At 43.5% G+C, this 24506-nt stretch overlaps 1 protein-coding gene across 1 annotated transcript; it reads left to right on the top strand.

Annotated features, from left to right (window-relative positions):
- Positions 1-1487: 1487 nt before the first annotated feature.
- gpatch4 (G patch domain containing 4) lies at positions 1488-11651 on the top strand. Its single transcript, XM_056286400.1, has 8 exons — positions 1488-1581; positions 3481-3559; positions 4015-4088; positions 5175-5267; positions 5451-5564; positions 6045-6160; positions 6625-6675; positions 9671-11651. Exons 2-8 carry the CDS (start codon positions 3481-3483, stop codon positions 10389-10391), a joined length of 1248 nt encoding a protein of 415 aa, XP_056142375.1. The 5' UTR covers positions 1488-1581; the 3' UTR covers positions 10392-11651.
- The last annotated feature ends 12855 nt before the right edge of the window (positions 11652-24506 follow it).

The following is a 24506-nucleotide window of genomic DNA, read 5'->3' as shown; positions in this document are numbered from 1 at the left end:
GAGCCGTCTTTACGGTGTAATGAAGACCCGTCTTTACTGCGTAATGAACCCGTCTTTACGGTGTGATGAAGACCCGTCTTTACGGTGTGATGGAGACCCGTCTTTACGGTGTGATGGAGACCCGTCTTTACTGCGTAATGAACCCGTCTTTACTGCGTAATGAAGAGCCGTCTTTACGGTGTGATGGAGACCCGTCTTTACGGTGTGATGGAGACCCGTCTTAACTGCGTAATGAACCCGTCTTTACTGCGTAATGAAGAGCCGTCTTTACGGTGTGATGGAGACCTGTCTTTACCGCGTAATGAAGAGCCGTCTTTACGCCGGCGTTGTTTTTCTACGCTGAACCAAACATAGGCGGCATAACTACTCCCCACGTGGCGTTTTTACGTAGCGTGCCTTCGTTCCGGAAGCAGAGGCGTCACGACGTGTCGGCGGCTCTCTCGTCCTGCCGGATCTCTAACAAAAAAACGTCCATTCGGCTTTGCGGCCTCCTCTGCTGCCGGCTTAAAGGCGGAACAACAATGACCTTCCCATTCCGTGCTCGTGTAGTGGTTATGGGGCTACATAATTCTCCTGTACACCCGTACCTTTTACGCAGAAGGGCGAGGCGGCGTAATGGCGCAACGTTCCCGCCTTGAAAAGGCTGCTTAAATAAAAAAAGCTCTACAATAAATGATTTTGTTACAATGCCACATGTTAGACCCACTTGGGAATGAAGGTTAGTGCGGGGTATATTTAAGGTAAAACATTTGAGGTGCACTATAGGTCTATGTATAGAAATTGCTGAAATGGTTTTTCAAGCCTACTTTTTATTTGATAATATAGTGAGGGCAGAATTTCATTCAAGCTACGCCCGACCTGCCTCGATTTTAAGCCAAGCAGAAAGCTGAAAGCCGCAAAGACTTGACAGATGTCCGGTGTTGCAGGTGAGTGGGGCGACACGTGGACCACTGCTGCAGCCCGTATTGGGAAGGAGAGAACGGGACCACTGCCAAGTTCCGATGCACCCCAGCACATGCGGGGCAGGGATCAGCGAGACGATGGAAGAGTAAACGTGGTCAGCCAAGCAGAGGAAGGAGAATCTTCTGGACATGGCGGTTCGTAACCCAAACGTTACAAACTTTGTAAGGAAAGATAATTGAATGAACCCGCAAAGTGGGCGCTGTTAGGGTCAACATACGAGGGAGTGGAAAGTACGGGGAAGGCTAATGGAAACACTGAGAAACAAAGGTACAAATTAATATCTCTGACAACATATTAAGACGATTTAGACACACCAGGAAAGGAGAGCTTTACGGTTTATTTCTGTTCTTAAACTGTGAGGGATTATTTGAGGGAATTTGATGCATGAAATGAGAAGTATTGGATCCCGACTCAAAAGCCCTTTCAATTACTGGCGGTAATGCACTACTGACTTTCTTTGCAAACAATAAAAACCGTAGAAGAAGTAGCACAGGAAGAACCCACATGACGTATTTCCGGTGGCATGTCAGCGCTCTACAGAAGCCGCATGGGTTTATTTTGTCGTCCCTGCTAACGTGGAGTAATTGAACTATCCCAAATTAAACAAGGAGTCAAACGGTAAAAGGGATTTTCTAGTTGTGTTTGTAAATAATGGAAAACGGTTTGGTGTTTTTGTTTGTTTGACTCTAGTCGGCTCGGATAAATCCAGGTGCTCTAGTTCGGAGTTCACAGATTCTCGTGTTGTTCGTGACAGCTGACTCGGGTCATTCCGGGGGGCAGGATATGCTAGACCTCATCTCAAAACCTGCACACCATGTGCCGATCACACTGCGGTAGGAGAGGCTCTACTGGTCCATGGTGGAGGCTGCCAGCTAGAGTTTGACATGGCGTTGCTTAACTCGTATTCACGCCACTTTTACTTGAGCTGCATGTTGAAGTCCCACCAAACAAAATATAATGAGGTTAACCGTTTGCAAACAGCCATGGATAAACCGAGTTTCCAGTAAAGGCTTGTGATCTCTGTGAAGGACGACACCTTTATTAATGTTGCTCCATCAGTCGTCACGTCAGCGACCAGCCACTCGGCTCCATGTGTCCGAGCTGTGAGCAGCGGCCAGCTCCGTGTGGCGGCGGTGCGCAGCGATTCCATGTTGTCCTTCCTTGACTTCCAGTGGTATTGTATTTGGATGTTGTCATGTCGTGATATAGATTTTTGTTGTCTGAATTAATGATAATGACAATCTGAAGTTTCTCCCAAAATGAGGACTCCAATATTTGAGGGAGTATTATTTGAAAACGAGTCTGGATTTGATATTATACTTTACGTTATACCAAACAGTTCAATGTGACGAACTTCAGGTGGATTCTTAAACGTGGTATTTTGCATATATATATATATATATATATATATATATATATATATATATATCTCAACACGGATACAGGAAAAACGATTTTAATGCATCAGCTGCTGATGAGTTGCAGCTGGCTGATGAGTGCGAGAGACGCAGGAAACATGCCTGTCTGTACTGCTAGGCATTAAAATCTTGTCCTGTGTCCGTGTTGATATTCCGCTCCTCATTAGTCGAGCACTCAACACCATTGACGGTTTCGGGAAAAGACGCTATATATATATATATATATATATATATATGTGTGTGTACTGCACACCTGTGGTCACACTACATATTGTGCACCACTTTATACTGCACCCCTGTGGTCAAACTACATATTGTACACCACTTTATACTGCGCCCCTGTGGTCAAACTACATATTGTACACCACTTTATACTGCACACCTGTGGTCAAACTACATATTGTACACCACTTTATACTGCACACCTGTGGTCAAACTACATATTGTACACCACTTTATACTGCGCCCCTGTGGTCAAACTACATATTGTACACCACTTTATACTGCACACCTGTGGTCAAACTACATATTGTACACCACTTTATACTGCACCCCTGTGGTCAAACTACATATTGTACCTGTGGTCAAACTACAAAAAAAGCAAGCCTACAGAGGCTTCGAGTAGCTTATAATGATGCAGTGAGAATACTACTAAAAAAGACCTAGACGGTGTAGTGCAAGTGAAATGTTTGTGGCTGCAGGAGTCAGTACCTTTCAGGCTCCTCTAAGAAATCTCATGTATACATTTATTTGCCGGCTCAGTGACTGATAATGTAATCATCAAGAGTTTAACTAATATAAGATTCAGTACCACGTGCGACCACTGGTATAACTGCCTTCTCATAAAGACACTCTCTTGTTCCTTTTATGTTATTTTATTGTGTTTACTCTGTGTATTGTCTGGGGTTTGTCTTTTACCTATTTGTCTGTGTCTGTTATGGACCCTGAGTCTGCAATAACGTTTAGAATTGAATTAATGATGAATTGATATCCTGTATGTTCTCAACTACCAAAAACATCTGAACTCAGATAAGAGCGTCAGTCACACATGCTACTGTCCTATTTCTGATATCATGTGTTTGAAAACTACTCTGTGCAGATGGGGGACAGTGTTCAAGAGAAAAGCCGTGGTTTGAAATTTGCAGAGCAACAGCTCCTGCGTCATGGATGGGAAAAGGGTAAGGCTGATGTCCAAGCCGCTGCCGATTGACCCGGTCACGACTCTTTTCTGTCCTGGCCCCACAGTGGTGGAATGAATTCCCCACTGATGTCAGGACAGCCGAGTCGCTGCCCATCTTTCGGCGCAGGTTGAAAACTCACCTCTTCAAGAACTACTACCCTGTTACTTGTTCTTAGCACTTATTGTATTCACTCATTTAACAAAAATCTCTTTCTTATGTTTTTACTTTAGCACTGGTTTTGCTCTTAGATGCTTGTTTAGAGAGAAGATGCACTTATGACCTGTGATGACTAGTAGTTCTCCTGATTTCCTATGTTAAATGATGCTCTTATTGTAAGTTGCTTTGGATAAAAGTGTCAGCTAAATGACTAATGTAATGTATGTAATGTAATGTAATGTAATGAGACTGACTGACAGCCTTCTTATATCCTGTTTTAACTGTTCTGTCCACAGGTAAAGGACTTGGACGTCAGGAGAATGGAATCTCAGAGGCTATTAGAGTCAAAGTGAAATGTGACAAGGGAGGGGTGAGTATCTCTGTTCACCAGGCTGTCAAATGGCACTGGTGTGCAAACTGCAGTTCAGTTATGCCCAGAAGGGGCTGTCACCATCATGGAATCTTAGTTGACGATTAATTGTCATACAAATAATCGCGATTAACAATTTGTCTTTTTTTTGTGCCCCCCCCCCCTTTTCTCCCCGATTGTACTTGGCCAATTACCCTATTTTCTGAGCCGTCCCGGTCACTGCTCCACCCCCTCTGCCAATCCGGGGATGGCTGCAGACTACCACATGCCTCCTCCGATACGTTTCTTTGGCTATATACCACGTTGCACTGTTAACGTGCACCATCTGGTACTGTCATGTTTATGTTTAGACACTCGTCCGAAAGCTCCAGAACAGCCAGTTGCCGGGATGGAACTGCGGCGGTGGCTATCTTTCCAAGTTCGGCGAATTGGGTGGGGTGGTTGAGCCATACATGGTTTCTTAAATTTGTGGTATTAGTGCTTTGGACCGCCACCTTTTTGCTGCATATCCGACAAATGGCCTCCTCCAAGTTATTGGGCGCTGCTTTTTCATTTGGCCTAAGACCAAAAGGTGCCCGCAGCACTGCTGTGGTGCTTGGCTTTGCAGCTACGTCCATGATGCTGGTGTCAACACATGCTCGTCCACATGCAGTCGTCCAGTATTAGAGAATAAGCATCTCAAGATGGACAGTTTGTTGGCGCTAATTCACCACTCATGTGCCAGGGGTGCAACAAGAGGAGGTCATTAAAAGAGCGCCAGCCAGACAACAAACGGTGGAAAACGAGGTGGAAGTGGTGATGAAACGTGATGTTTCTGTGAGTCTCACATGGAAACTGGTCAAACGATTATGCACAATGACCGCGGTCAGGTCAGATAATCACCTTCAGGCGATGATGTAGTGATTACCTCTTCACTTTTCCAGGTTTATGATGCTAAACGATGCCATGGTTTTAACTGCTTACTTTCTGTAGCAACAGTTTTGTCTGGTCACAGTGCCACATGACTGCTAGAAGGAAGTGTGGTGGTAAAGGCTTGGTTGATTTTACCCCGGGTTCATGGCTAAAACACGGCATTTCTGTGATAAGGTGGGACACAAGCAAGGAGAGCAGTTCACCTTCCACTGGTGGGATCATGTCTTCAATAAGGCTTCTGCCAGTCTGCAGGTGGAATCTGACCAGGTGCCTCCTCTGTCCACACACACACACACACACACACACACACACACGTATAGCTGATCTGTTGTACACACAACACAAGTGTCTGTAAGACGAGTCAGTTTTTGATGTCAGTTGCCTCGGTCATGGCCCTTATCCAGCTAGACAGCCCTGTAGACAGGTTTGTTTCTTATTTCTCTATTCCAGAATGGTATTAAGGTGAAGAAGACTGTGGAGGAAGATGAGGATTGCGTCGTCTCCAACAAGAAACCAAGGAAAGCTGCATTGGCAAAAACCAAGCTGTATGGATGCTTTGTCAAGGTTAGCATACTGTGTTGTGTTTCCATGTAAGGGGAAACCATAACTCGTGTTGTTCGAGGGTGGGGGCGGTGGAGGGTGCAAGAGACGCTCCACCTCTGGAAGTGTTATTGTGTTGCCATCATGCTGTTCTGACAGTCTTCCTCAACCACATGTCTTGTCCTGTAAGGCAGGTCTACGTCAGGTCAGTGTGAGGTGTAGTCAGAGCAGGTCTACGTCAGGTCAGTGTGAGGTGTAGTCAGAGCAGGTCTACGTCAGGTCAGTGTGAGGTGTAGTCAGAGCAGGTCTACGTCAGGTCAGTGTGAGGTGTAGTCAGAGCAGGTCTACGTCAGGTCAGTGTGAGGTGTAGTCATGCTGTCAAACTGTTGTACTTCATTATTGTGAAAAAGATAAAGAAAATCAAGAAGCTGCTGTGGTTTTAGTGGGTGGGATTTCTTCTGACGGCGACTGTCTCATTATTCTTTTTCTTTGTTTTCTGTTCAGTCAGCCACGTTACGCTCAGGTGAGGAACAGCCAGAACCGGAGTGTCCCAGTTCAGGCGACACTAGCAGTTTGGATGATGAAGATGACCAGCGACTGGACCTGTCCAGCACCACCAAGTAAGAATCCCATGAAATCTGTTATGGAGTTCTCCGTCCGTTTCCGAGTCCATACAACCCTGTGTAATCTTCATGACTGCCTTACGTCAAGTCAGTTTTATTTGTACTGCCCAATATCACAAATTACAAATATACCTCAAGGGACTTTATAGCAACACAACATCCTGTCCTTAGACCCTCACATTGGATAAGGAACAACTCCTGAAAAACTAGCAAGAAATCTCAGGGAGAGCAGCAGAGGAGGATCTCTCTCCCAAGACGCACAATATGCCATGATGTTGTGTTTACACAATACAATACTGAAAGAGGATAACACAGTTATAATGGACTTATACTATTGTATCTTTGAAATGCATGTAAAGAACTAACTATTCTGAAAAGTTCCTTATAGCTAAAGGTATATTTTCTCATTCTTATGACATTGTGGCAAGTAAAAGATCATTTTCTGTACTGTTCTGGATCAGGCTGTCTGACGCTGACCTCATGAAGGCTTGTGGAGGGCGCACAGCTCACAAGTAAGTATTAAAGAATTAATCAGCATCTGTAATAACTCATAAGTGATGCGTTTCCTGAATATTGACACTTGCATATGATAAGTATTATTATTTCTACTTTTATTTTTGTTTTACGCTTCTAAAAATGATCATACAAATAGAGGGTTGGGCAGAGTTGAGCGGAAGAGATGGGTCCAATTCCCGGTCTCAGCTGTGCCATAGTGCCCTCAAGCAAGAAATTTAGCATCTGTAGCCATCTGTAGCTGTTCTCCAACAGCCAGCGGATTTTTATAGAGGTCAAGTCATCCTACCAAAAGTGCCAAAAATGGTAGGACGAACCCTACTGTCTGACAGTTTCCTGAGAACAAGGTTCCATGTGCACAGCAGCTGTTCTGTCTCTTCGTCCTGGTTTACCGTCCCCTGGGCCCACTTCCTGATGTCAGTTGCCTCTTTGATTCAATGGTGGTATCTGTTGCTCTCTGTCATGATAACCTTGGCCCCCTTCCAGTCCATTACAGGGTTCTCTCCTTACAAGGGTGTCTGTGGCTGATTTTTGATTTTATTGCTCGGCCTATTTGTTGCACGGGTATACGTTCCAGATGTTTCCAGATGGGATGTTGTTTTCATGACATTGTCGTCTTTCAAGTTTTGGCTTTTTTGGTAGGATGACTGGAATTCTATAAAATTGGCTGACCATAACAACAACGGCATGTGACGCTTATGAGGAAGACTGTAAACTATGAAAGATAAAAAAGATTAAATTCAATTCAATTTCAGTTTTCGTTAATGTTGTTTTGTGAATGAAAGTCAATCATGTCATGCCCCTGGCTCTATGGGCATTAACCAAAAAGATGGGGGAAGGACCAGGCAGGATCAAAATGTAATAAAAATATTTATTAAACTAACAAAAATCAACTAAAGAATGTGCAACAAACAATGAAAGAAGGATGAGGTGTGTCAATCAGTATATCAGTGGTGTCAGCGTGTGATTGGACGTGTGTGAAGTGTAGTGCATGCATGTATGTGAGTGTGAAATCAAACAATAAAGGAGAACAAAAATGGTGGTCTGGAGAGAAGGGCTGGAGGCATCTTCTGAAGGTCCTTTTATACTCCTGCCAGCCCAGCCAGCCCAGGTGTGCCCCATCAGGCTCCTCTCTCCCCAATTGGCCACCTCAGGGAGAGAGAGAGAGAATTAGCAACAATGACAACACACCTAGACTGGCCAGGCCGGCAGGCCCATAGAGCTATTAACCTAGATAGGTAGACACCCATGGCAGGCAGGCCATAAACCTACAACTAGACAGGGCAACAGTTACATGAGCAGACAGGCCAAAGACCCATAAAACTAGACAGGGCATGTGATATCTAGAAATAGGTCTACCCTGGACAGGCAGCCATGACACCCCCCCCCCCCATTAAGAACCCACTTACAGAAAAAATTAGCTAACCACCCTAGAGGCAAATATAATGATCCATGACAACTTAAACAAAGTATCTATAGTTGTGTCAGTACACACCCGACTTTGATCTGGACTAGACTTGGGGTAAGACCCCCCCCATATCAACAAAAAGATCGTACATACCGAGTACGGCTGACCCAGGCAACCCACCGGACCCCCGACTAACCCACCACACCACCACCCCAACTATCCCCAGCAACCATGGGCCCTAGGAGCAATTTAAGAGAACAGAGGAGAGTTAGAGGGAAGGAAAGCATAGGGACCAGAGTGAACCGCCCGGCACAACCTCACGGCACAACACAAAACAAAAAGTTAGTCAGTCTGGAGCACAGTAGTTCCGTCTGGAGCTAGATAGGTGCCCGAGAGAGGGCATCTGCTAGGACGTTGTCCCGCCCTTTTATGTGACGCACATCCAAATGAAACCCCTGAAGAAATAGACACCAACGCATAATGCGCTGGTTGGGACACAGCATCGACCTGAAGAAAGTTAATGGATTATGGTCAGAGTAAACAGTCAATGGGACACCAGCACATATATACACTTCAAAGTGCTCGAGCGCCCAGACTAACGCAAGTGCCTCTGGATCGATGGGAACATCCTTTTTACCAGCGTTATTGGGTAGAGAATTAACGGGCACGGACACAACCGGTCCAATGAAGTGACAGGGCTTAACTGACGACAGTTTGCCCTTTGGCAAAGACTTTTTAGCTTACAGAGTAGGACAATCGATTTTCCAGTGTCCAGACTCATGGCAGTAATGGCAATCACTACTTTTATCCTGTGTGACCTGCTCATTCTTTGGCTCACTCTTTATGCTGCCACCGCGCGCCCAATTATTTTTGCGAGGCCGGGGGGGGGGGGGGGGCCTCCTGGTCAGAGCGCCTGTTCAGAGCACGGCTAGCATGTGTAAGTACATAACCATCAGCCAAAACGGCAGCCGCGGACACCGTAGTAACCATCCTTTCATCAATATATCTAGCAAGATATTCAGGCATGTTATTTTTAAATGTTCCAAACGCATCAATTCGCACAATGCATCAAAGGTGGTGACATCTTCAGATGAGCACCAACGATTAAAGGCTCTCCTTAAATCACGACCATGCTGAGCCCACGTCTGCTTTTCAGTTTTACGCAAAGTCCGAAATCGATGACGATAGGCCTCGGGTATTAGCTCATAGGCCTGCAAAACAGCCTCTTTGACACGGTCATACCGCCGAGAATCCTCACGAGTAAGGGACGAGTAAGGAAAACGTTTTTATGAGGCTTATTTATTTTTTTAGCTTGAGCACTGCATATTAACTTTTTTCCCCATGTTTCCCATTGTATCGACCTGAACACTGCACAGTCTTACTATAAGAGCAGGAAAAGCACTGTTTTTTTTTCTTTTCGTGTGTGCTTGTATTTCCCTTCTCCCGGTAGGCGAAAAGAAGGGTTTGTCACCAAGTTCGAATACCGGAGAAGGGGCGACATGATACATATGCCTGGCGGAGATCTGCACTCCCCTAGTTATGAGTGTTTTTTTTGTTTTTTTTTAATGTATTTAATGTTCCACCAGGGGAGCCAGGCACGGCTTGACCATGAATGCCAAGTTAGCCAGGCTGGAGCAGCAGGAGGCGGAGTTCATGGCAAAGTACAGCAAGAAGAGCCAATCAGCAAACCCGTCAGCTGAGCACGTCGTACAGTCAGCAGACGGGAGCCCTGAGGAGGAGGATGCAGGGGAGGTGTCACAAGGCAAGAAGGCAAAGAGGAATAAATCAAATGAACATTTAACTGAAACAAACTGCAACATGGTCTCTGAGAGTCCTGAAATAGAAAACAGACCCAAGAAGAAGAAGAAGAAGAGAGGAAATCTGGAAGAAGTGATGGAATTAGTTCCCCCAGAAGAAGAATTAAATCCAGTTGATCCTCAAACAGTAAAGAGGAAACCAAAAAAGAGGAAAAGGCTCAGGGAGGAAAATGGTGAAGTGAGAGAGGAAACAGGGCCAACTTTAAATAGCGAATGTGTAGGAAGGACCTCCGAGACTGACACAAAAAGAAGAATGAAAAAGAAGAAGAAGAAGAAGGTGTCCTCCAAAGAGCAGGAAGAACATTTAGCTCCTGCGGCAGCGGAACAAGCCAATGATACAGAATCCAAACAGTCGGACTCGGTTCAGGACTGCAACCCAAAAAAGAAAAAGAAAAACGATGCAGCCGCTCAACAGCAAGGGGACGTTGTGGAGAAGGAATCTCCAGATAAACATAAAAGGAAAAAGAAAAAAAAACAAAAAAACGAATAGACTGTAGCAGATCTCACAAACCAGAAGGTGATTCCTCCTGAAAATGTTCAGAGGAATAATGTACTGTACGACAATGTCTGCATCAAGAGTCTGAAATAATAATAATCATTACATTTATATAGCGCTTTTCTAGACAGCCAAAGCGCTTCACAGTGAAGGGGGTAACCCACTTCAACCACCACCAATGTGTAGCACCACCTGGGTGGTGCACGGCAGCCATGTTTCACCAGAACGCTCACCACACATCAGCTCGAGGTGGAGAGGGAGGAACCATTGAGCCAATTCCATGGAGGATGATTAGACGGCCAGATGGAGAGAGCCAGGCTGGGAATGTTGCCAGGACACCGGAGGACCTCCTACTCTTTGTGATAAGCGCCCCGGGATCTTTAATGACCACAGTGAGTCAGGACCTCGGTTTAACGGCTCATCTGAAGGACGGCGTCTCCTACAGCACAGTGGCATTGGGATTTGTTGTTTTTATTAGGACCAGAGGGAAGACTGCCCCCTACTGGCCCACCAACACCACCTCTGGCAGCAACTTAGTTTTCCCAGGAGGTCTCCCATCCAAGTACTAGCCAAGCCCACACCTGCGTCGCTTCCATCATTTGGCAGAGCCAGGGTACATGTTGGTATGGCTGCCGGCAAATGATATTAGAGATTATATTCTGAATGATGTAAAACCCAGAGCTGTATCGTACTACTGCTGTTTTCATTACAGCCCGTTGCACACATCTGAATTATTTGACAATTATTTGGCTGTTCGGTCATTTGTTGCAGCCACAGACCAGAACGATGATCACCTTTAATTTGAAATGTGTCTTAGTTAGTCTGTCATTGGGCCCTGTGGTGAAATATGACGAGTTTCTTGGTTTGAAATCATTTGGCCCCAGCAGATTCTGTGATGCAACATGCGTCCCAACGTTTCTGAATTGGTGCTAAAACCAGTTTTGTCATGTCGGCGGGTAACAACACGAGAGGCTGTTTTAAGCACAAGGTCTGTTGACGCTTCATAGCTGCTTGCCTTGACTGATGTCTTTTACAACGGAACTGGGAATATAAAAGGCTAAAAATTCAGTGGAGCCATTAAGTTACAAAGTGTTCTTCCTTTTGGGTGTCTTTATTACTATTATTCCTTTTTGCAGTGGTTGGAAGAGGTGACTGCTTGCTGATTGACAGCAGTACCTTTTATAATTAACCACATTACACGGTATTAAAATGTTACACTGCAAAAACACAAATTAAATGATTCTACACATCAAACTTGTGTATTCAGTCTGGTTCGAATACTGTGTATTGTCCGCATGAGATGGTAAAGGGGATTTGTTAAACTTGCTTGAAGATATACTCAGACCCTACAGTTTCCATCTGCAAGCAGGTTTGGCAGTTTCCTCCAGAGCACACAGACTGCTCGTGACATGACAGATGGAAACAAAGGCGGCCCCAAGTCTTGGCATCAACACTGCCGTGAAAAACATGAAGTTGTTCATAGCGTGACTATGGTAGTGACTAAAATATAAAAGTTGCTCTTTCTCCATTGTGGAAGATGGTCCCTTTGTATCTAAAGTACCGACCATCATCTTGCACTGAGGTTAACTGATGGACAGACACCAGGTGAAGCAGTAATGTCCCTGAGAAATAAAGTCCGAATCAGCTCCTCAAGCGTTCTTAACTCATATCAGGAAGTGACATCAGGATGTGGCTGGAGACTTTTGTTGTACATGTTTTATACAGTTTTTTGGGTGGTGCAGTGCTTAGCGCAGTCACCACAGCAAGAAGGTTCTGGGTTCGAGCTCCTTGGGGGTCGTCCTCTGTGTGGAGTTTGCATGTTCTCCCCGTGTCTACGTGGGTTTCCTCCCACCATCAAAAAGACATGCATGTTAGGGTTAATACTCTTACCTGTGCCCCTGAGCAAGGCAGTGGAAAGTAGAAGTGGAATTGGTCCCCGAGTGCTGCAGCTCTCACAGTCCAAAGACATGTAGGTCAGGTGAATCGGCCGTACTAAATTGTCCCTAGGTGTGAATGTGTGTGTGTGTGTGTGTGTGTGTGTGTGTGTGTCTGTCACTGTGTGATGGTCTGGCGGCCTGTCCAGGGTGTCTCCCCGCCTGCCCCCAACGACTGCTGGGATAGGCTCCAGCACCCCGCCACCCAGAAATTCAGCACAAGGATGTTTTGTGCTTCAGTTTACTGCGCGGCTAAAGGATTGTGGGAGACCAATGATGGTTTGTGTTGGGGACACTGGTAAAGACACCCACCCCACATTTCACCAGGTCTTGCAGCACTTAAAGGGCCAGTGCAGCAATATTTACAAACATAAGTGAAGAGTTTGAGTTACAGATTGAAATTTAACATTTTTTGTCTTTCTCAACCGATCATAATTTATTTATCCACTGTTAATTCATTGTGGATTCAGTCTCTTTTCATTTAAAGTTTATTTTAAGTCACCTCATTCTGTTTTATTTTTATTTTCTTCACTTTTATGAAGGGTTGAATTTCTATTTTGTTACTTTCTTCATTCTATATTTTTTCTTCTATCATTAACATTTTTTTCTGTGCACTTTCACTTAAAGTAAAAGATAGTGTTTCATTTCACTTAAAGTAAAAGATAATGTGTTTCATTTCACTTAAAGTAAAAGATAATGTGTTTCATTTCACTTAAAGTAAAAGATAGTGTTTCATTTCACTTAAAGTAAAAGATAATGTGTTTCATTTCACTTAAAGTAAAAGATAATGTGTTTCATTTCACTTAAAGTAAAAGATAATGTGTTTCATTTCACTTAAAGTAAAAGATAATGTGTTTCATTTCACTTAAAGTAAAAGATAATGTGTTTCATTTCACTTAAAGTAAAAGATAATGTGTTTCATTTCACTTAAAGTAAAAGATAGTGTGTTTCATTTCACTTAAAGTAAAAGATAATGTGTTTCATTTCACTTAAAGTAAAAGATAGTGTGTTTCATTTCACTTAAAGTAAAAGATAATGTGTTTCATTTCACTTAAAGTAAAAGATAGTGTGTTTCATTTCACTTAAAGTAAAAGATAGTGTTTCATTTCACTTAAAGTAAAAGATAATGTGTTTCATTTCACTTAAAGTAAAAGATAGTGTGTTTCATTTCACTTAAAGTAAAAGATAGTGTGTTTCATTTCACTTAAAGTAAAAGAAAATGTGTTTCATTTCACTTAAAGTAAAAGATAATGTGTTTCATGTTAATGAAGGGAATGTGCTGTAAGATTTTGTTGATGATCAACCAATGAATCAAATGATAACTGAAGCAGATAACTGGTCATTCAACAAATGCACACTGAGTGTGGACAGAGACGTGGACATGAACTGACATTACATTGAGTGTGGACAGAGAGGTGGACATGAACTGACATTAGACTGAGTGTGGACAGAGAGGTGGACATGAACTGACATTACATTGAGTGTGGACAGAGAGGTGGACATGAACTGACATTACACTGAGTGTGGACAGACAGGTGGACATGAACTGACATTACACTGAGTGTGGACAGAGAGGTGGACATGAACTGACATTACACTGAGTGTGGACAGAGAGGTGGACATGAACTGACATTACATTGAGTGCGGACAGAGAGGTGGACATTAACTGACATTACACTGAGTGTGGACAGAGAGGTGGACATGAACTGACATTACACTGAGTGTGGACAGAGAGGTGGACATGAACTGACATTACACTGAGTGTGGACAGAGAGATGGACATGAACTGATATTACACTGAGTGTGGACAGACAGGTGGACATGAACTGACATTACACTGAGTGTGGATAGACAGGTGGACATGAACTGACATTACACGGACTGTGGACAGACACAAGGACATGAACTGACATTACATTGAGTGTGGACAGAGAGATGGACATGAACTGACATTACACTGAGTGTGGACAGAGAGGTGGACATGAACTGACATTACACTGAGTGTGGACAGACAGGTGGACATGAACTGACATTACACTGAGTGTGGACAGAGAGGTGGACATGAACTGACATTACATTGAGTGTGGACAGAGAGGTGGACATGAACTGACATTACACTGAGTGTGGACAGAGAGGTGGACATGAACTGACATTACACTGAGTGTGGACAGAGAGGTGGACATGAACTGACATTACACTCAGTGAGGACAGAGAGGTGGACATGAACTGACATTACACTGAGTGTGGATAGAGAGGTGGACATGAACTGATATTACACTGAGTGTGGACAGAGAGGTGGACATGAACTGACATTACACTGAGTGTGGACAGAGAGGTGGACATGAACTGACATTACATTGAGTGTGGACAGAGAGGTGGACATGAACTGACATTACACTGAGTGTGGACAGAGAGCTGGACATGAACTGACATTACACTGAGTGTGGACAGAGAGGTGGACATGAACTGACATTACACTGAGTGTGGACAGAGAGGTGGACATGAACTGATATTACACTGAGTGTGGACAGAGGTGGACATGAACTGACATTACATTGAGTGTGGACAGAGAGATGGACATGAACTGACATTACACTGAGTGTGGACAGAGAGGTGGACATGAACTGACATTACATTGAGTGTGGACAGAGAGCTGGACATGAACTGACATTACATTGAGTGTGGACAGAGAGGTGGACATGAACTGACATTACACTGAGTGTGGACAGAGAGGTGGACATGAACTGACATTACATTGAGTGTGGACAGAGAGGTGGACATGAACTGACATTACACTGAGTGTGGACATGAACTGACATTACACTGAGTGTGGACAGAGAGGTGGACATGAACTGACATTACACTGAGTGTGGACATGAACTGACATTACACTGAGTGTGGACAGAGAGGTGGACATGAACTGACATTACATTGAGTGTGGACAGAGAGGTGGACATGAACTGACATTACACTGAGTGTGGACAGAGAGGTGGACATGAACTGACATTACACTGAGTGTGGACAGAGAGGTGGACATGAACTGACATTACATTGAGTGCGGACAGAGAGGTGGACATTAACTGACATTACACTGAGTGTGGACAGAGAGGTGGACATGAACTGACATTACACTGAGTGTGGACAGAGAGGTGGACATGAACTGACATTACACTGAGTGTGGACAGAGAGATGGACATGAACTGACATTACACTGAGTGTGGACAGACAGGTGGACATGAACTGACATTACACTGAGTGTGGACAGACAGGTGGACATGAACTGACATTACACTGAGTGTGGATAGACAGGTGGACATGAACTGACATTACACGGACTGTGGACAGACACAAGGACATGAACTGACATTACATTGAGTGTGGACAGAGAGATGGACATGAACTGACATTACACTGAGTGTGGACAGAGAGGTGGACATGAACTGACATTACACGGAGTGTGGACAGACAGGTGGACATGAACTGACATTACACTGAGTGTGGACAGAGAGGTGGACATGAACTGACATTACACTGAGTGTGGACAGAGAGGTGGACATGAACTGACATTACACTGAGTGTGGACAGAGAGGTGGACATGAACTGACATTACATTGAGTGTGGACAGAGAGGTGGACATGAACTGACATTACACTGAGTGTGGACAGAGAGGTGGACATGAACTGACATTACACTGAGTGTGGACAGACAGGTGGACATGAACTGATATTACACTGAGTGTGGACAGACAGGTGGACATGAACTGACATTACACTGAGTGTGGACAGAGAGGTGGACATGAACTGATATTACACTGAGTGTGGACAGACAGGTGGACATGAACTGACATTACACTGAGTGTGGACAGAGAGGTGGACATGAACTGACATTACACTGAGTGTGGATAGAGAGGTGGACATGAACTGACATTACACTGAGTGTGGACAGAGAGGTGGACATGAACTGACATTACATTGAGTGTGGACAGAGAGGTGGACATGAACTGACATTACACTGAGTGTGGACAGACAGGTGGACATGAACTGACATTACATTGAGTGTGGACAGAGAGGTGGACATGAACTGACATTACACTGAGTATGGACAGAGAGGTGGACATGAACTGACATTACACTGAGTGTGGACAGAGAGATGGACATGAACTGACATTACATTGAGTGTGGACAGAGAGGTGGACATGAACTGACATTACATTGAGTGTGGACAGACAGGTGGACATGAACTGACATTACACTGAGTGTGGACAGAGAGGTGGACATGAACTGACATTACACTGAGTGTGGACAGAGAGGTGGACATGAACTGACATTACACTGAGTGTGGACAGACAGGTGGACATGAACTGACATTACACTGAGTGTGGACAGACAGGTGGACATGAACTGACATTACACTGAGTGTGGACAGAGAGATGGACATGAACTGACATTACACTGAGTGTGGACAGAGAGGTGGACATGAACTGACATTACACTGAGTGTGGACAGAGAGATGGACATGAACTGACATTACACTGAGTGTGGACAGACAGGTGGACATGAACTGACATTATTTTCAAAAAGTCTATCACAGCAAATACAGACTCGGGTCGATTATGTGGTTGACTGATTAGTTGGTTTAATGCAAGTGTGTTTGTCTCAACACGACATGCAGAGTAAAGTGTGTTTCTCTCAGTACGACATGCAGAGTAAAGTGTGTTTCTCTCAGTACGACATGCAGAGTAAAGTGTGTTTCTCTCAGTACGACATGCAGAGTAAAGTGTGTTTCTCTCAGTACGACATGCAGAGTAAAGTGTGTTTCTCTCAACACAACATGCAGAGTAAAGTGTGTTTCTCTCAGTACGACATGCAGAGTAAAGTGTGTTTCTCTCAACACGACATGCAGAGTAAAGTGTGTTTCTCTCAACACGACATGCAGAGTAAAGTGTGTTTCTCTCAGTACGACATGCAGAGTAAAGTGTGTTTCTCTCAACACAACATGCAGAGTAAAGTGTGTTTCTCTCAACACGACATGCAGAGTAAAGTGTGTTTCTCTCAATACGACATGCAGAGTAAAGTGTGTTTATCTCAATACGACATGCAGAGTAAAGTGTGTTTCTCTCAGTACGACATGCAGAGTAAAGTGTGTTTCTCTCAGTACGACATGCAGAGTAAAGTGTGTTTCTCTCAGTACGACATGCAGAGTAAAGTGTGTTTCTCTCAACACGACATGCAGAGTAAAGTGTGTTTCTCTCAGTACGACATGCAGAGTAAAGTGTGTTTGTCTCAGTACGACATGCAGAGTAAAGTGTGTTTCTCTCAGTACGACATGCAGAGTAAAGTGTGTTTCTCTCAATACGACATGCAGAGTAAAGTGTGTTTCTCTCAACACGACATGCAGAGTAAAGTGTGTTTCTCTCAGTACGACATGCAGAGTAAAGTGTGTTTCTCTCAATACGACATGCAGAGTAAAGTGTGTTTCTCTCAATACGACATGCAGAGTAAAGTGTGTTTCTCTCAGTACGACATGCAGAGTAAAGTGTGTTTCTCTCAATACGACATGCAGAGTAAAGTGTGTTTCTCTCAATACGACATGCAGAGTAAAGTGTGTTTCTCTCAGTACGACATGCAGAGTAAAGTGTGTTTCTCTCAACACGACATGCAGAGTAAAGTGTGTTTCTCTCAGTACGACATGCAGAGTAAAGTGTGTTTCTCTCAGTACGACATGCAGAGTAAAGTGTGTTTCTCTCAGTACGACATGCAGAGTAAAGTGTGTTTCTCTCAGTACGACATGCAGAGTAAAGTGTGTTTCTCTCAGTACGACATGCAGAGTAAAGTGTGTTTCTCTCAGTACGACATGCAGAGTAAAGTGTGTTTCTCTCAACACGACATGCAGAGTAAAGTGTGTTTCTCTCAGTACGACATGCAGAGTAAAGTGTGTTTCTCTCAACACGACATGCAGAGTAAAGTGTGTTTCTCTCAACACGACATGCAGAGTAAAGTGTGTTTCTCTCAGTACGACATGCAGAGTAAAGTGTGTTTCTCTCAACACGACATGCAGAGTAAAGTGTGTTTCTCTCAGTACGACATGCAGAGTAAAGTGTGTTTCTCTCAACACGACATGCAGAGTAAAGTGTGTTTCTCTCAGTACGACATGCAGAGTAAAGTGTGTTTCTCTCAGCACGACATGCAGAGTAAAGTGTGTTTCTCTCAGTACGACATGCAGAGTAAAGTGTGTTTCTCTCAATACGACATGCAGAGTAAAGTGTGTTTCTCTCAGTACGACATGCAGAGTAAAGTGTGTTTCTCTCAATACGACATGCAGAGTAAAGTGTGTTTCTCTCAGTACGACATGCAGAGTAAAGTGTGTTTCTCTCAGTACGACATGCAGAGTAAAGTGTGTTTCTCTCAGTACGACATGCAGAGTAAAGTGTGTTTCTCTCAACACGACATGCAGAGTAAAGTGTGTTTCTCAACACGACATGCAGAGTAAAGTGTGTTTCTCTCAGTACGACATGCAGAGTAAAGTGTGTTTCTCTCAGTACGACATGCAGAGTAAAGTGTGTTTCTCTCAATACGACATGCAGAGTAAAGTGTGTTTCTCTCAGTACGACATGCAGAGTAAAGTGTGTTTCTCTCAACACGACATGCAGAGTAAAGTGTGTTTCTCTCAGTACGACATGCAGAGTAAAGTGTGTTTCTCTCAGTACGACATGCAGAGTAAAGTGTGTTTCTCTCAACACGACATGCAGAGTAAAGTGTGTTTCTCTCAGTACGACATGCAGAGTAAAGTGTGTTTCTCTCAATACGACATGCAGAGTAAAGTGTGTTTGTCTCAGTACGACATGCAGAGTAAAGTGTGTTTCTCTCAATACGACATGCAGAGTAAAGTGTGTTTCTCTCAATACGACATGCAGAGTAAAGTGTGTTTCTCTCAGTACGACATGCAGAGTAAAGTGTGTTTCTCTCAATACGACATGCAGAGTAAAGTGTGTTTCTCTCAGTACGACATGCAGAGTAAAGTGTGTTTCTCTCAGTACGACATGCAGAGTAAAGTGTGTTTCTCTCAATACGACATGCAGAGTAAAGTGTGTTTCTCTCAACACGACATGCAGAGTAAAGTGTGTTTCTCTCAGTACGACATGCAGAGTAAAGTGTGTTTCTCTCAATACGACATGCAGAGTAAAGTGTGTTTCTCTCAACACGACATGCAGAGTAAAGTGTGTTTCTCTCAGTACGACATGCAGAGTAAAGTGTGTTTCTCTCAATACGACATGCAGAGTAAAGTGTGTTTCTCTCAATACGACATGCAGAGTAAAGTGTGTTTGTCTCAGTACGACATGCAGAGTAAAGTGTGTTTATCTCAATACGACATGCAGAGTAAAGTGTGTTTCTCTCAACACGACATGCAGAGTAAAGTGTGTTTCTCTCAGTACGACATGCAGAGTAAAGTGTGTTTCTCTCAACACAACATGCAGAGTAAAGTGTGTTTCTCTCAGTACGACATGCAGAGTAAAGTGTGTTTCTCTCAACACAACATGCAGAGTAAAGTGTGTTTCTCTCAACACGACATGCAGAGTAAAGTGTGTTTCTCTCAACACGACATGCAGAGTAAAGTGTGTTTCTCTCAATACGACATGCAGAGTAAAGTGTGTTTCTCTCAGTACGACATGCAGAGTAAAGTGTGTTTCTCTCAGTACGACATGCAGAGTAAAGTGTGTTTCTCTCAACACGACATGCAGAGTAAAGTGTGTTTCTCTCAGTACGACATGCAGAGTAAAGTGTGTTTCTCTCAGTACGACATGCAGAGTAAAGTGTGTTTCACTCAACACAACATGCAGAGTAAAGTGTGTTTCTCTCAACACAACATGCAGAGTAAAGTGTGTTTCTCTCAATACGACATGCAGAGTAAAGTGTGTTTCTCTCAGTACGACATGCAGAGTAAAGTGTGTTTCTCTCAGTACGACATGCAGAGTAAAGTGTGTTTCTCTCAGTACGACATGCAGAGTAAAGTGTGTTTCTCTCAGTACGACATGCAGAGTAAAGTGTGTTTCTCTCAACACGACATGCAGAGTAAAGTGTGTTTCTCTCAGTACGACATGCAGAGTAAAGTGTGTTTCTCTCAACACAACATGCAGAGTAAAGTGTGTTTCTCTCAGTACGACATGCAGAGTAAAGTGTGTTTCTCTCAACACGACATGCAGAGTAAAGTGTGTTTCTCTCAGTACGACATGCAGAGTAAAGTGTGTTTCTCTCAATACGACATGCAGAGTAAAGTGTGTTTCTCTCAATACGACATGCAGAGTAAAGTGTGTTTCTCTCAGTACGACATGCAGAGTAAAGTGTGTTTCTCTCAATACAACATGCAGAGTAAAGTGTGTTTCTCTCAACACAACATGCAGAGTAAAGTGTGTTTCTCTCAATACGACATGCAGAGTAAAGTGTGTTTCTCTCAACACGACATGCAGAGTAAAGTGTGTTTCTCTCAGTACGACATGCAGAGTAAAGTGTGTTTCTCTCAGTACGACATGCAGAGTAAAGTGTGTTTCTCTCAACACGACATGCAGAGTAAAGTGTGTTTCTCTCAACACAACATGCAGAGTAAAGTGTGTTTCTCTCAGTACGACATGCAGAGTAAAGTGTGTTTCTCTCAGTACGACATGCAGAGTAAAGTGTGTTTCTCTCAGTACGACATGCAGAGTAAAGTGTGTTTCTCTCAACACGACATGCAGAGTAAAGTGTGTTTCTCTCAACACGACATGCAGAGTAAAGTGTGTTTCTCTCAGTACGACATGCAGAGTAAAGTGTGTTTCTCTCAGTACGACATGCAGAGTAAAGTGTGTTTCTCTCAGTACGACATGCAGAGTAAAGTGTGTTTCTCTCAGTACGACATGCAGAGTAAAGTGTGTTTCTCTCAGTACGACATGCAGAGTAAAGTGTGTTTCTCTCAACACGACATGCAGAGTAAAGTGTGTTTCTCTCAGTACGACATGCAGAGTAAAGTGTGTTTCTCTCAGTACGACATGCAGAGTAAAGTGTGTTTCTCTCAATACGACATGCAGAGTAAAGTGTGTTTCTCTCAATACGACATGCAGAGTAAAGTGTGTTTCTCTCAACACGACATGCAGAGTAAAGTGTGTTTCTCTCAATACGACATGCAGAGTAAAGTGTGTTTCTCTCAGTACGACATGCAGAGTAAAGTGTGTTTCTCTCAACACGACATGCAGAGTAAAGTGTGTTTCTCTCAACACAACATGCAGAGTAAAGTGTGTTTCTCTCAACACGACATGCAGAGTAAAGTGTGTTTCTCTCAGTACGACATGCAGAGTAAAGTGTGTTTCTCTCAATACGACATGCAGAGTAAAGTGTGTTTCTCTCAACACGACATGCAGAGTAAAGTGTGTTTCTCTCAATACGACATGCAGAGTAAAGTGTGTTTCTCTCAGTACGACATGCAGAGTAAAGTGTGTTTCTCTCAGTACGACATGCAGAGTAAAGTGTGTTTCTCTCAACACAACATGCAGAGTAAAGTGTGTTTCTCTCAATACGACATGCAGAGTAAAGTGTGTTTCTCTCAATACGACATGCAGAGTAAAGTGTGTTTCTCTCAGTACGACATGCAGAGTAAAGTGTGTTTCTCTCAGTACGACATGCAGAGTAAAGTGTGTTTCTCTCAACACAACATGCAGAGTAAAGTGTGTTTCTCTCAACACGACATGCAGAGTAAAGTGTGTTTCTCTCAACACAACATGCAGAGTAAAGTGTGTTTCTCTCAGTACGACATGCAGAGTAAAGTGTGTTTCTCTCAACACGACATGCAGAGTAAAGTGTGTTTCTCTCAACACGACATGCAGAGTAAAGTGTGTTTCTCTCAGTACGACATGCAGAGTAAAGTGTGTTTCTCTCAGTACGACATGCAGAGTAAAGTGTGTTTCTCTCAATACGACATGCAGAGTAAAGTGTGTTTCTCTCAACACGACATGCAGAGTAAAGTGTGTTTCTCTCAATACGACATGCAGAGTAAAGTGTGTTTCTCTCAACACGACATGCAGAGTAAAGTGTGTTTCTCTCAACACGACATGCAGAGTAAAGTGTGTTTCTCTCAATACGACATGCAGAGTAAAGTGTGTTTCTCTCAGTACGACATGCAGAGTAAAGTGTGTTTCTCTCAACACGACATGCAGAGTAAAGTGTGTTTCTCTCAACACGACATGCAGAGTAAAGTGTGTTTCTCTCAGTACGACATGCAGAGTAAAGTGTGTTTCTCTCAGTACGACATGCAGAGTAAAGTGTGTTTCTCTCAGTACGACATGCAGAGTAAAGTGTGTTTCTCTCAACACGACATGCAGAGTAAAGTGTGTTTCTCTCAGTACGACATGCAGAGTAAAGTGTGTTTCTCTCAACACGACATGCAGAGTAAAGTGTGTTTCTCTCAACACGACATGCAGAGTAAAGTGTGTTTCTCTCAGTACGACATGCAGAGTAAAGTGTGTTTCTCTCAGTACGACATGCAGAGTAAAGTGTGTTTCTCTCAGTACGACATGCAGAGTAAAGTGTGTTTCTCTCAGTACGACATGCAGAGTAAAGTGTGTTTCTCTCAACACGACATGCAGAGTAAAGTGTGTTTCTCTCAACACGACATGCAGAGTAAAGTGTGTTTCTCTCAGTACGACATGCAGAGTAAAGTGTGTTTCTCTCAACACGACATGCAGAGTAAAGTGTGTTTCTCTCAATACGACATGCAGAGTAAAGTGTGTTTCTCTCAACACGACATGCAGAGTAAAGTGTGTTTCTCTCAACACGACATGCAGAGTAAAGTGTGTTTCTCTCAGTACGACATGCAGAGTAAAGTGTGTTTCTCTCAGTACGACATGCAGAGTAAAGTGTGTTTCTCTCAATACGACATGCAGAGTAAAGTGTGTTTCTCTCAACACGACATGCAGAGTAAAGTGTGTTTCTCTCAGTACGACATGCAGAGTAAAGTGTGTTTCTCTCAGTACGACATGCAGAGTAAAGTGTGTTTATCTCAACACGACATGCAGAGTAAAGTGTGTTTCTCTCAGTACGACATGCAGAGTAAAGTGTGTTTCTCTCAACACGACATGCAGAGTAAAGTGTGTTTCTCTCAACACGACATGCAGAGTAAAGTGTGTTTCTCTCAACACGACATGCAGAGTAAAGTGTGTTTCTCTCAATACGACATGCAGAGTAAAGTGTGTTTATCTCAATACGACATGCAGAGTAAAGTGTGTTTCTCTCAGTACGACATGCAGAGTAAAGTGTGTTTCTCTCAGTACGACATGCAGAGTAAAGTGTGTTTCTCTCAGTACGACATGCAGAGTAAAGTGTGTTTCTCTCAACACGACATGCAGAGTAAAGTGTGTTTCTCTCAGTACGACATGCAGAGTAAAGTGTGTTTCTCTCAACACGACATGCAGAGTAAAGTGTGTTTCTCTCAACACGACATGCAGAGTAAAGTGTGTTTCTCTCAACACGACATGCAGAGTAAAGTGTGTTTCTCTCAGTACGACATGCAGAGTAAAGTGTGTTTCTCTCAGTACGACATGCAGAGTAAAGTGTGTTTCTCTCAATACGACATGCAGAGTAAAGTGTGTTTCTCTCAGTACGACATGCAGAGTAAAGTGTGTTTCTCTCAACACGACATGCAGAGTAAAGTGTGTTTCTCTCAGTACGACATGCAGAGTAAAGTGTGTTTCTCTCAACACGACATGCAGAGTAAAGTGTGTTTCTCTCAATACGACATGCAGAGTAAAGTGTGTTTCTCTCAACACGACATGCAGAGTAAAGTGTGTTTCTCTCAATACGACATGCAGAGTAAAGTGTGTTTCTCTCAATACGACATGCAGAGTAAAGTGTGTTTCTCTCAGTACGACATGCAGAGTAAAGTGTGTTTCTCTCAGTACGACATGCAGAGTAAAGTGTGTTTCTCTCAGTACGACATGCAGAGTAAAGTGTGTTTCTCTCAACACGACATGCTGAGTAAAGTGTGTTTCTCTCAGTACGACATGCAGAGTAAAGTGTGTTTCTCTCAATACGACATGCAGAGTAAAGTGTGTTTCTCTCAACACGACATGCAGAGTAAAGTGTGTTTCTCTCAGTACGACATGCAGAGTAAAGTGCGTTTCTCTCAGTACGACATGCAGAGTAAAGTGTGTTTC

Source organism: Lampris incognitus, chromosome 9 (assembly GCF_029633865.1).
Source record: "Lampris incognitus isolate fLamInc1 chromosome 9, fLamInc1.hap2, whole genome shotgun sequence".
Taxonomy (NCBI): domain Eukaryota; kingdom Metazoa; phylum Chordata; class Actinopteri; order Lampriformes; family Lampridae; genus Lampris; species Lampris incognitus.
The sequence above is the reverse complement of the archived record's forward strand: the minus strand, read 5'-3'. Positions and strand labels throughout refer to the sequence as shown.